Genomic DNA, 12697 nt, shown 5'->3' with positions numbered 1-12697 from the left:
GGCAAAGATTCACCTACACCCCTTCCAATGTCAGGGGCTTCTGATGTGGCCTGACAGCAAGAGCAAGCGCAGACAAGTTGACACCACTCTAAGCTCCTGCACTCTGTCCATCACCGTCCCGAGCTCCCAGTTATATTATGTGCCATTGATCTTGCCACCTAGTTACACCCATGTGACCATTTAAGCGTTAGCCCATATGTCTTTAGAATGTGGGAGGGAACTGGAACGCCCAGAAAAACCCTCATGGTCACGGGGAGAAGGTATAAACTCCTTAAAGACAGCATGGGAAATAGACTGTGGTTGCTGGCAATGTAATAGCAGTCGCGAACTACTACACTACCACATCACTCCCCACATGACCATGTCACTCCCTACACCACCACGTCACTCCCTACCAGACCATGTCACTCCCTACACCACCGTGTCACTCCCTACACCACCACGTCACTCCCTACATGACCACATCTCTCCCTACATGACCACATCTCTCCCTACACCACGTCACTCCTTACACCATGTCACTCCCTACACCACCGTGCCACTCCCTACAAGACCATGTCCCTCCCTAATCTACTGTGTCACACCCTACTGTACTATGTCACTCCCTACACTATCGTGCTATTCCCTACACGACCATGCTTATCATGCCACCTCTCCTCTTTCAATAACCCTTCCCACTCCCAGACTGATTTATCAGTCCTCGGCCTTCTACACTGCCGGGGTGAGGCTCGATACAAACTAATGGAAGAAAATATCATATTCTGCCTTGGTAATCAACAACCCAAATGGTGTCAGCATTGAATTTCCCAATTTCAGGATACCTTTGCTATGTTTCCCTACTCCCTCTTTCTTACCATCCTCCAGTCCTCCCATTTTTGTCTCCCTTCCCTTGCTCCTGAGCCCCCCATTATACATTTACATCTCTCTCTCTCTCTCTCTCTCTCTCTCTCCCCCCCTCCCCCTCCCTCTCCTACTTCCATCCATCTACAACCCACACATTTCACCCACTAGATATCCCTTCCTTATCTGGTTCCATTTAGCCTTTACCTGTTTACTAATGGTTTCCATTATCACCTTCCATATTGGTAACCTTTGCGCTCCTGCCAATATCTGTCCTATAATCACTCACCTTCATTCTCTTCTCTCTGATTTGGTTCCATCTGTCCATCATCTTTCATCACTCCTCAGTCCACTTGTCACTTACTAGCCCCTCTTACACTTCCTCCCTCCTCTTCGTATTGGCTACCTTCCTCGCCACTCTTAGACCCAAAGAAGGGTCTATACCTGAAACATCAACAGTTCTTTCTCCGCCACAGTTGTTGTTCGTCCCACTCTATTCGGCCAGCAGATTGTTTGCGGTTCTGAATTTCTGTCTACCTCTGATAAATATTGATTTCCTCGTTTATCAAGAACCACTGGCTTAAAGGTATTCAAAGCCACTGCTCCCACCATCCTTTGATGAAGAGAGTTCCAAAGATTATGGCTCTCCAAGAGAAAATTTCTTACTGCATCCCCATCTTACATGGGCAACCTCTTGGTTTGAAACAGTGATCATCTTGATCTAAATTTTCCCTAAGGAGGAAACATGCTCTCCATATCCAGCTGCGGAGTCTTATATGTTTCAATCAAATTCCAAGCCTTGCCTGCCCAACCATTTCTTGTAAGACAATCTCTCTTTTCCAAGTATTAGTCTAGTAAATCTTCTCTGAACTGCTAATCTATTAACACCCTTCCTTAAATAGGAACAAAACTGTACAAAGTACTCCTGATGTGGTCTCCCCAATGCTCTATATAACCAAAACATGACCTCCATGCTTTTGTACTCAGTTCCTTTGGAAATAAACAATAGCATTCTGTTAGATTCCTTAATCACTTACTCAACCTGCATACTAGCCTGTGATGGAGAGCTGAACAGGAGCATGACGCTGTCCTCCATACAGAGATGAGGAGAGTTAGAATGTTGACATTAAGGAGAAGAAGGGTATGTTGGTCATTGATGCAGTGGGCAATGTTTCCTTGAGTTAAGGTGTAGTGTTTTGACATTTGAGATAGGATGTAGAAGATTGATCTGCGAGGAAGAGCATTAATATTGTTCTTCAGTGGAAAAATACTTGCTTTGAAATTCTAGAGCACACAAGTGAGTTGGGAGCTATTGAGATCAGTGTGTTGGAGTTTGGAGGACTGGAGGGTTGGGGGAACACTGGAGTTTTGGAGTTGTCTAGAGACTGGGAACACAGGCATAGGGGATGGAGACCAAGACTCGGGCTTTATGGGATTAGGAATGAGATTGGCATTTAAAGGCACTATAGAGAGGCTGAAGGGCCTAAGGTAGTTTGGGAACTGACAGGAAAAGTGCTCCACATGAACTGTTTAAAGGAGGAGGAATGTTGGTCTCTAAGGAAGAGGGCAGTGATAACATTTGAGGAAGGATTCAGTGATGCTCTTTGGGGAACACACACAAAATGCTAGAGGAACTCAGTAGGCTAAGCAGCATCTTTGGAAAAGAGTACTCTATGGGTTGTACACTTTTCCATAGATCCTGCCTGGCCTGCTGAGTTCCTCCAGCATGTTGTGTGTGTTGCTGGGATTTCCAGCATCTGTAGTCTTCCTCGTTTTTTTGCTCTTTGGGGAGGGTGGTGCCTGATGGCACTTGCAGCAGGGTATAGTGCATTGCTCCTTGAATGAAGACAGAACCATTTGTTCAATCTCCAGCTCCACCTTTTACTACTGTAGTCTCCTCAGGCTGCCCTCCTTGTCTCTGCCTCTTAAGTCTAGGATCACAGATGAACAAATAAAATAGAGTAGGTAGATGGTTCTACCTTGTAACACGCAGATCTGTCTGTAGCATCTATTACACTATCAGGCATTTTACTCCATGAGCAACACATAAAATGCTGGAGGTCAAACTGCATCTATAAAAATGGACAATCCACATCTCAGGTCAACACCCTTCATTAAAACTGGAAACTTGCTCCAGATTTTTAACATCTACTCTGTCTCTTGTGTCTTCCTTTTACTTCCTAAGATTGCTCCTAAGGGGTTAACATTTGAAGATGGATTGACCAGGTTGGATCTTTAATCACTGCAAATTCAGAAGAACGAGGGGTGATCTTATTGGGAGGAGTACATGGGATTGAGAGTAGATACTGAAAAGATGTTTTGCTTAATGAGACATCTAGAATTAGTTTCAGAATCAGGTGCTGGAATTTTTGAATGGAAGTAAGGAGGAATTTATATACTCGGAGGATTATGCATCTTTAGAACTCTTAAGCCCCAAGTAATGTGTTTGTTAGATCACTGAATACGTTCAAGGTGGAGGCCGGCTATGGTCAAAGGGTATGGGGAAAGAGTGGGAAAGTTGAGGCCAAGATTGGATAATCCATTGAGTGAGGGAACAGGCTTGAAGAGCTGATTAGCCAATTCCTATTCCTGTTAATTATACATTGTAGTTCCAGAAACATCCATGAGCAGAAATGTGTCTTTATTTTTCCTATTAAATGCCTCCTCTGTCCCCTCCACTGTCACTTCCACTAACAGGTGTGAGGACTTAATGGAGTACTTTTATTACTATATTACTATATTAGATGCCATCCACACTTCTGCCTCTTCCCACCCATCAACCTTACCCACTGGGCCAAAGCTGAAATGCTTCCTCATCCCTCACATTTTTCTGTTTATTTTTACACACTAACTCAGCTTGAGCATAAACTCTGTATTCTGCCCCCTCAACCTTGCTGAACCACTCTGATTCCATTCCTCATCCCTATGTTACTTGACGTTGCTGATGATTTTCTGTCCTCCAGGTTACTTGATAATCACCTGTTCACTCAGAAGACTAGCCTTTGGCTTCAGTGCTTTTGCAAGCACTTGCAGAACATCCAGCTCTCATCTTCCCCAAATTCATGCTGTTTGATACAGGGCTCCTTGTCAATTGGGTTGCCTACTCTAATGAAAACTAGCAGTGGTATCCTTTGTAACAGTGGTACAGATGATCTATCTTTCTTTCCTGATGTGACCTTTGACACACAAGACTCTATGCTGCTCCAGTATCCATTCACATTCTGCGGCTGGATGGGACTACACTTACATGGTTCCATTCTTAACCTAGAGAATGACTGGCTATGTCTTCTCCTGTTTCCACAGCTTTGCTTACCCGTGTTCCCCAGAGATTCATTTTTAATCCCTCCTACTTCTTGACCATACATTTGCCCCAGGCAATATCATCTGAAAATGTCATCACTTTCCAAATATGTGTTGGTAGTACCTTGCCTGACCCCTCTCCCCATAATCTCTCCATCTGATTAGTCTGAGTTTCTGGAGGGAGAAATCAGAAGATCCTTCCTGTTCTGATAATGCTGAGGTAGTCATAGAGTCCATGGATGGCAACTGGGTCCACTCTTGCTATCAGTCACCAATTCTCACCAATCCTGCATTAATTCTATATTTCATTCTCTCCATGTTCTCATCGATTCCCCCCAGATTTTACAACTTTCCTACTCAATTTACAACAGCTCATTCCCACTTTTTTTTGGGGATCTGGGACGAAAGTGTGGTGAAACCCCCTCAGGTTGACAGGGAGAAACTCTACACAGACAACGCCTCAGCTCAGTAACTTACCCTAGGTCGACATCAACTTCCCCCCGAAAATACAAGGCACCTGTCATGAGACAATGATCCCATCTGTAGGTTTTCCTGCAAGAACTTTTCTCACTTGTTGCATCATCCTCACTGGATCAACAAATGGAACGACCACTACTGTATTTCCTCTCTGCTGGCTAGCAAAACTATAAGGAGTGTGACAGTTTAAACTTCATTGGGCCTGGAATATTCATCTGCACAATGTCCAATAAATTGGGTTGCCAAACAAAAAAATAGGTTAACACAGTTTTAACTGATTTTATAAATAAGTTGACACCAGTTTTAATGAGAATTTTGGGGCAAAATGTTCATCCCCATTGGTCATATTACGTTTTATTCCACCTTCACAATGGTAGTTAGTGATGGATTTGCAATACTAACTGATAGCCACTTGTTTGTGAATTCGCAAGATATATTTTTTGAGGGTGAGCTACAGTTTTTTTTTCCAGATACTGTTGAAACCAAAGCCCATGTCATACAAAATAAAATTCATCTTAACTCTTGGTTCTATATTCTGCATTGATGTAGAATGCCCTGGACAGAAGCTCTTACCTATCCAATGCTTTGAGTTTATGTAATGCATTTTAACTTCATTTTGAAGATATTTTTCCTTGTGTGATTCCAATCTTTTATGTGACAATGGTCTGTGTAGATAGTAAGATGTCTGTTTTAATTATAACTGCTGATCTGCCACAGTAGTAATCAGCTTTAGTTAAGCATGTTGTTACTTTCAAGATGTTGTATAATGCATTCAGTTCTTTTCTTTCTCTCCACCTACCACACTCATTGTTGTCCCTATGACACACCTCTGCTTGCTGTTTTTGTTAATGCGCTTGAATCCCATTCGTCCATTGCCATCCATGTGCTCGCTGCCTGCTAAATAAGACTCAGCCAGCTGTCAGATCACTGAAGCGACCCCTCGAGGCAACCTTTGACCTGGTACTTGCACCTTCACCTTCTTGCTTTGCATGTGGCCTTTTTTTGTGAGCATGATGTTAGAGTGCATGAGAAATTTTCTTTTGCCTGGCGGTGTAATTAACCTTGAAGACCTGGTTGTGTAATTAACCCTGAAGACATTGCAGTTGGAAATTGCTCTGCTCAGAATGTTCAGCTTTGGTGCAATGGAATATCCTAAGGGTTCAACATAAAGAGGTGTGGCTGCAGGAAACCTGTTTCTGCAGAGTAAGAACTTGGTTACTATCTCTTTTGGGTCTGGTTACCATGTGATCCCCTTAAAGCATTGAATAAAACATGTACAGGAAACAGGAAGAGTCTCAATACGATGGTTAGTCTTTCTTAACATGGGTTGGAATAACCTTCCGATGCATTGAACAGTACAGAGAATGAAGGCAATTCTGATCAAAGAGTTGATGCTGCATTCCAAAGCAGGCTTGGCCTTATTACGCAATGTTGGCAATAAAGAGTAGAATCCTGTTACATACATTAACTCCGGACAGAGGCATGCTACCCTTCTGGTTGAAATCACAGTACATTTCATTAACAATGAAACACATGGCCTGAAAAGATAGTGGAAGCAGATTCACAGTAACTTCCAAAAGGGAATTAAATAAATCTTTGAAAAGGGATGTTGGAGAAGGTCAGGAGGAGAGTAATTGGATACTCTTGGACATCAAAGAGGTGGCGCAATCTCTGTGCCATGTAGTTCTAGTGAGCAGCCTCCAAAAAAACACGATCAATCCCAAAAGGTTGCCAAATTGTCAATAAAGGGTGAACTATTCATTATAGAATTCAGCAATTCTTCAACACTCAAAAGTGTTGGTCATCAGGTTGTAATTCATAAAGTAGAGTTGGTCAATTCCAACCGGACAAGTTAAATAAAGATATTTGTTCTTGAGTTTCTCAATGATCTCACTTGCCATTATCACGTGTGCCCTTTGAGGAAATTAGCTGTGGTTGGCTGGGCCAAGAAATTCATCTGCACAGTGATTTAAAAACGTATTGCACAGATTTATCGACCCAAATTTAACCGGTCTTACACATGAGTTAACCCTGGCTTTAATAGTCTTATTGATGCATTGTTTTTCATGTCCCAGTGACTGTTTTTTCTGCCTGTCAGCTCCCCTGGAATGGTATCAGCAATAATGCACCACTGGATCTTTGTCTCCAGTGAGATTTCCTTCATGTTGTGCTGATTCACTACAGGAGAACCAGCTGTTAATGTAGTGGAAGGCTCAAGTGCACATTATAGGAAGCATTTTAGTAGTTAAAGGCAGAATTCTTTGCTGACTGGGCCAACCTAAAGCAGGACTGCAGTTGTCATGAATCCAGAGAGTTTAAGCAGGCTGTCCGTCAAAATAAAATGGCCATAAATGTTATGAGAAATCCTGCAAAAGGATCTTTGCATGTGAGATGAGGAATGGGTAAAACCAATATTGCAATTGCAAGGTCTATAAATGCTTGCACTCTGAGAAGCCATCACTGGAATCTCCTGCCCCTTCCTGCTCTGAATACAGAAGTCCTGTTCCCCAAAGCTGGGAGGTTTCTCCACTTTGTATGTGGAGCTATTTGTGACCTGTGGAATGTATAGGTGAGCAACAAAGTGTCAGGTGAGGCACCTTCCACAGCACAGATGGTCCGCAAGGATCCTGAGGGTGACACTGTAAATGTGGTGCAGGCATTGAGGTTTGTTTGCTAGACAAACCCCAGTAGCAACAAAACACAGGTGCCTTTGCATTCTGAAAGGCTTGCTTTAGGATCGGGCGAGGCACTGCTCCCTGCTGCATGGCAGAAGTTAGGAATAGCTCAGTGGCCAGAGAGGGAACTGGCCTTTTTTTTGGTTAATGCAACTTGAGATTCTCATTTGGAAGGGGCTTTGGCTGCATTGAGAGCTCCCTAAAATGCAGCCATGTAAGACTGTTATCCATACCCTTACAGACTCCTGCTCCCTGGGCAACTTCTTGGTACAAGTGCCCTTTGTGCAAAGAAGCTCTTTTCTGGACTGTTGATGCAAACCTGTCCTGGACTGTGCAGAAACAATCCAGAACAGGCTCCTGGACATTTCTTCTGAAGCCTGTGCCTCTGGTTGCCCGCCCCTCAAGATGTCATTGTTTTCCCTCCCCCCCCCTCCCGCCCCGCCACCACTTCTCTCTTATTCCTTGCCAGTTGCATTCATCTGTGGCCCTTTAAGATCTTCCTGAAGTAAATGCTGTGCCAAAAGATATGACTGACAGGTGAATTTTGCCCCCAGAGCTTGCAGTTCCCTGAAATAGAGTGGTGTTACATGAGGGAGCCCATTCACATGCCTTTGGATTTGGCACTAATACATCTCGTAATTTGTACTTGAACATTTTCAGGAGTCTGGTAACCCTGTTTTAACACTGAAAAGTAACTGTAGACAAATTTCTGCTCCTTGGCTTCTGGGCGCTACAGTTTTACAACAGGCATTTATGTCTGCTTCTGTTGCTCCCTGCCACGAAGCTGCTTGTTGGGCTCCCATTAATGTAAAGCTTGATTTTTACTTCATTCAACTTTGGAAGGTTAATATTTACAGGACTGTTGATCATGTTGTATATAGGCAATCTGTGAGTGTGTGGGCATTTCTGTGTGTGTGTGTGTGTGTGTGTGTGTGTGTGTGTGTGTGTTGTAGAGAAATAAATTTACCTTAACAAAGCAATATTCTGGAAAGCTACTTGTGTTAAATTGAACAGAAAATACAAGTACTCAATTCATGTGGATTTCATATTTAGTGTTAAGAGGTTTAAAAATAGTGTTTTTCTGAAATAAGCCCTGGGACTTTACATCTCTAAGGTTTTCTAATCCCCTGCCTAGAGAGAACCCTAGCTGTGTTTACTATCTTGCATGAAGTTTTAAAGTTTTCACTACATTCAGTTACTAAGCCTGAAGTGGGCCAACTTTTTTTTGTCATTTCATCACGGAAGCTCATCTGTCCCTCCTCTTGCGTCTTAAGCTTGGTGAACCTCGTACCCTGTTTTAATGCTAAACGCTGTGAAGTGAGTGTGTGGCTCCACTCTCAATTCTCAGAAGGCTTCTTGCTTCTCTTGCACATCATCCATGGCGTCTGCTTCAGCTGCTGCCTTGCTTTAGCTTCTGCAAGTCACAGGAAAATGACAGGCCAGTCGTCGGTGCGTGTGCGTGTGTGTGCGGGTGTAAGTTTGTGTGCATAGTTTGGTGCATGCGTCATTTATTTTCTACTTGTCTTAATCAATCCCTCATCCATAGGCTCTCCAGCCTGGTGCTCTCCAACCTTTACCAAAGAGGCCAGCACTTGAAAAAACCAATGGTGCCACCACAGTGTTTAACCCCAGTGTTTTCCACTACCAACAGGCTCTAGCTAATGTGCAGCTGCAACAACCAACATTCATCCCAACAGGTTAGTCCATTATCACTTGCGCTGTTCATGCATTCTCTCACTTAGCCTTGGAAATCATGTGCCCTCACTACTGGGGCTTACGACATAAACGCATTATTGGACCAGTTTTAACGTTTAACATAACTGCCCTCTTTATTTAGGATTTCATGGTGAAGTATATATAACATTCAATTAAATGTTTCTTTTTAATTTTATTGAAGTAATTTTCACTGCAGCTTTGGCATGTTCTTATCTCACGTATTGTCCTAGATAGGTGGCAGGCTGGAAACAAATCTCTACCAAAGGAGGTGTAAGGCGCTCCTTCCGTCCGCTAGTCTGCAGGTCCCACTTGGGCAAGGTGTAGCACCTGCTTAGCCCCCGATCAGGGTCACGTGAAGCCATGGGAGCAGGTGGTGGATGGTCGTACGAGCAGCCGGTGCAGATCACAAGTCCCGGTTATACAACCACTAACATCAAACAGACAATCTCTGAAGAGCATTGATAATGGCTAGGGCCACTGTCCAGAAGAAGGCAATGGCAAACCACTTCTGTAGAACAATCATAGTCATGGAAAAACCATGATCGCCCACATCATACAACACAGCACATAAGGAACAAACGATTGTCCTAGGATATAAGTAGAGCCAGGAGATCAGTGCTTGCTGTTGGATGGAATGGGTGGGGTCTTGGTCGGAGCAAGAATAGCTGTCCCACATTAGCCAAGCTTAATTTTCATCGTTCTGAGATGAAGCAAGTTAATGATCTACAATCTTCCTGGGATGGATGTGTTACCTTACGACTTGAGAATGAGCATTAGTGCATTAGGACTGAATTCCTTGCGTGCAGGTCAAGTCTGCCAACACTTACTGCCTGGTCTTGCCCAATTATGTGGGTGAGCTTACCAAAAAATACCGCCATCTCACAAGCTGCAGGCCAGTAAAAGAGGAGTCAGAAATGTTGGCGTGGTTCTATACATCAAGTTTTTCATTGTTTCTGTTTGGACGTTTCTATGTGATTTTCAGTAAGCAAATTGGATTGAAGAAAATAATTCTGCTATACTTTAGATATGTTGTAAAGTTTGCTTTTCAAGTGGTTTTGATATTTTCAGGACACACAAATTGGACTTGGCCTGGGATTCGGAATACGTGGGATTGCATCAGGATGGTTCTGTGCCCTGTCTCATGGTAAACAGTGGGCAACAAAAGCGATTCCAATTCTGCATTCCAAGCCAGACCCAATTTCACTCCCTAGGTGTCCTTAGTGAGACTGTGTGAATTAAGATGCAGTTTGTAAACACTGATCTTGCATCTTCTGGGCAGGAACCAGCAACATTCTATTGCTCCACTTACTAATGCAACTGATTCTTGCTTCACATCAATCTCCCAACAACAATCTCCCAACAACATGCTGTGATTGGATATATCTAGATGCTCCTAAAAACTAATCTCTAACCTTGCATGTGCTGAGGTAATCAATGAAGCTGACTCGACCAGCCATAATGTGTTGAGAGAGTGTATGTGTGTGTTTGTGTGTACACTAACTGTTTCTAACCAATGTTCTCTTTTGTTTATCCTCTCCATGCTTCTCTGCATGATCTGCAGGCTCAGTATTGTGCATGACTCCCACTGCAAGTGTTGGTAAGGTTGCAGCTGTTACTCTATCAAACATTTTGATCTTTCTTTAACTCCTTCAAGTTTTCAAACATCACTGTGTATCTGTGTTTGGAAGTGTTGGCTTCACTGAATATTTCATTTCAGTTTTCCCCCCACAAGAACAGAAGTGATTAAAGCAGGAGACCTTCCTCCCCCTTCTGTCAGTCAGTAAAATGGTGGCTGATCTTCTACCCCAGCACAGTTACCTGCACTAACCCAATACTTCATCTTTTCTCAAGCCTAACATGGCTAACAAAGCCAGCTGCACTGCTGTCTCACAGCTCCAGTGATCCAGGTTCATTCTGGATCCATTTATGTGGAGTTTGCACATTCTCCACGTTTCTCTGGGTGCTCCAGCTTCTTCCCACATCCTAAAGACGTGTGGGTTGATAGGTTAATTGGCCTTGGTAAATTGTGTAGGTGAGTGGCAGAGTCGGGGAGGAGATGACTGTTGTTGCCGACAGTAGGATATAGAAGGTGAAACGATTTAGCACAGGGCCAAGCCCTACAGCCCATGTCTGTGTCAAATGTGAGTCCAAATTAAAGAAAATGTCATCTCCCTTCACATGATTCATACCTCTCCATTCTCTGCATACTCATGCGACTGTCTGAAAGCCTCTTAAACACCACTGTCATTTCTGCTTCCACTGCTACCCTTGGCAGCCTGCTCCACGCACATCACTCTCTGTGTAAGAAGCTTGCCCTGCACGTCTCCTTTGTGCTGGAATAAAATGTGAGTAATGTAGGATTAGTCTAAATGGGTGGTTGATGATCAGTATAGATTCAATAGGCTGAAAGGCCTGCCATCATAACTTTAGTGATTTTGAGCTGAAAGGAGATAAGGAGATTCAAAATGGCAGTGGGGGGGGGCCTCATTCACTAGAGCCCCAGTTGGTTTCCAAAGGTGTGCTTTAAGTGTTAGCCTGGCTCCAATCTGTGTTCCCAAAGAGTGGAATCTACTCAGCGGTTCAGTGACTGCAGCTCGGTGATAGATCCAACCAGCTGTACATGAATGAATGAAACTTGGGCTTCTGATTTTTGGAACTGCTGCATCTGAGCAGATGGCCACAAGGCTTAACTACTGGGAAGGTGTACAGAGACTGGGCATGCGTTTCCTTAATTTGATCGTTTAATTGAAGTATTGCAGCTGACTACATTTTAGGTGGTAGGATATTTGGAAGGCAGTTATTTTCCTTTAGTAGCAAAATTAGAGTTCTTTGGTTCTTCAGGTCAAATGTCATGCCTTTGGTGCATGTTCAGTGAACCCACAGCAAGATCAATGTACCTCTCCCATAGTGGAGTACAGGACAGTTCTCGAAGTGAAGCACATTCTGCATAATTAGAAGATTTCGTCAGTATGAAAAAGCGTCACAGGCATGGCAATGGAACACTTCATTAAATTCTTTTTTTTATTGATCTTGAGTTTAACAACTTTGTTGAATAGTTTAATTATGAGAGCATTCTCAGTCTCCTTCTGCCACTAGTGGGCGAGGTGCCTCACACACCATGGTTTGGCTCAATTTCTGTGTTGTGGTTTAATCCTAAAATCAGGCCTTTAGTCTCAGGATTGGAGTTCTTGTGCCACTACTTAGGAAGGGAATTTGAAATCTTTCTCTATTACAGTCAAAAATTTTAAGGATAACAGACCCGCCCTTTCTTGCCAATGGGAAAGAAACTGCTTGCAAATCTCCCCTGATGTCACTCAAATCCTCACTCTCTCAGTGTTGTTCTCCCTACAACTTTGTGGTAGGCTAATCGACACATCGATGCCAGTTCTCAAGGTAATTCTATCAATCCCAATCTGCAGAGTATTCCTCGTACAAGTCCATTAACTCCACACTTACTTCACTGCACTCACGTACACTGTGGGTAATGTACAGCGGTCTATTAGCTTGGCTAACTGCTGGTGGTTGGGATGTGGAGTGCCAGGGGACAGAGCATAACGTGTAAACTATGCGCAGGCAGGGCATGAGGTCAAGACTGACCCCTGGTCTCTGGAGCTGTGAGGAAGTAGCTCAATCTGCTGCACAGTGTCAGCCTATCCGCAGGAGCTGGGATCAAAGGCTTGCTCTGCTGG

General features: G+C 43.5%; 1 protein-coding gene across 9 annotated transcripts in view; it reads left to right on the top strand.

Annotated features, from left to right (window-relative positions):
• The window catches only part of LOC134352900 (muscleblind-like protein 3), a 190321-nt gene that overhangs the window by 151183 nt on the left and 26441 nt on the right, over nucleotides 1–12697 (top strand). For 2 of the 9 annotated variants that reach the window (XR_010019496.1, XM_063060486.1), the window contains exons 6-7: nucleotides 5524–5577; nucleotides 8839–8989. The exons of 1 other annotated variant lie outside the window; for it this stretch is intronic. Coding sequence is in view for 6 of the 8 variants with exons in the window: in XM_063060486.1 (XP_062916556.1) it covers nucleotides 5524–5577; nucleotides 8839–8989 (205 nt within the window). In the remaining 2 variants the exon portion in view is untranslated. Of the gene's footprint in view, nucleotides 1–5523; nucleotides 5578–8838; nucleotides 8990–10569; nucleotides 10606–12697 lie in introns of all 9 variants that reach the window. 6 more of the 9 variants (XR_010019497.1, XM_063060491.1, XM_063060485.1 and 3 more) reach the window with 5 other exon arrangements.

This window comes from Mobula hypostoma, chromosome 10 (genome assembly GCF_963921235.1).
Source record: "Mobula hypostoma chromosome 10, sMobHyp1.1, whole genome shotgun sequence".
Taxonomy (NCBI): domain Eukaryota; kingdom Metazoa; phylum Chordata; class Chondrichthyes; order Myliobatiformes; family Myliobatidae; genus Mobula; species Mobula hypostoma.
The sequence above is the reverse complement of the archived record's forward strand: the minus strand, read 5'-3'. Positions and strand labels throughout refer to the sequence as shown.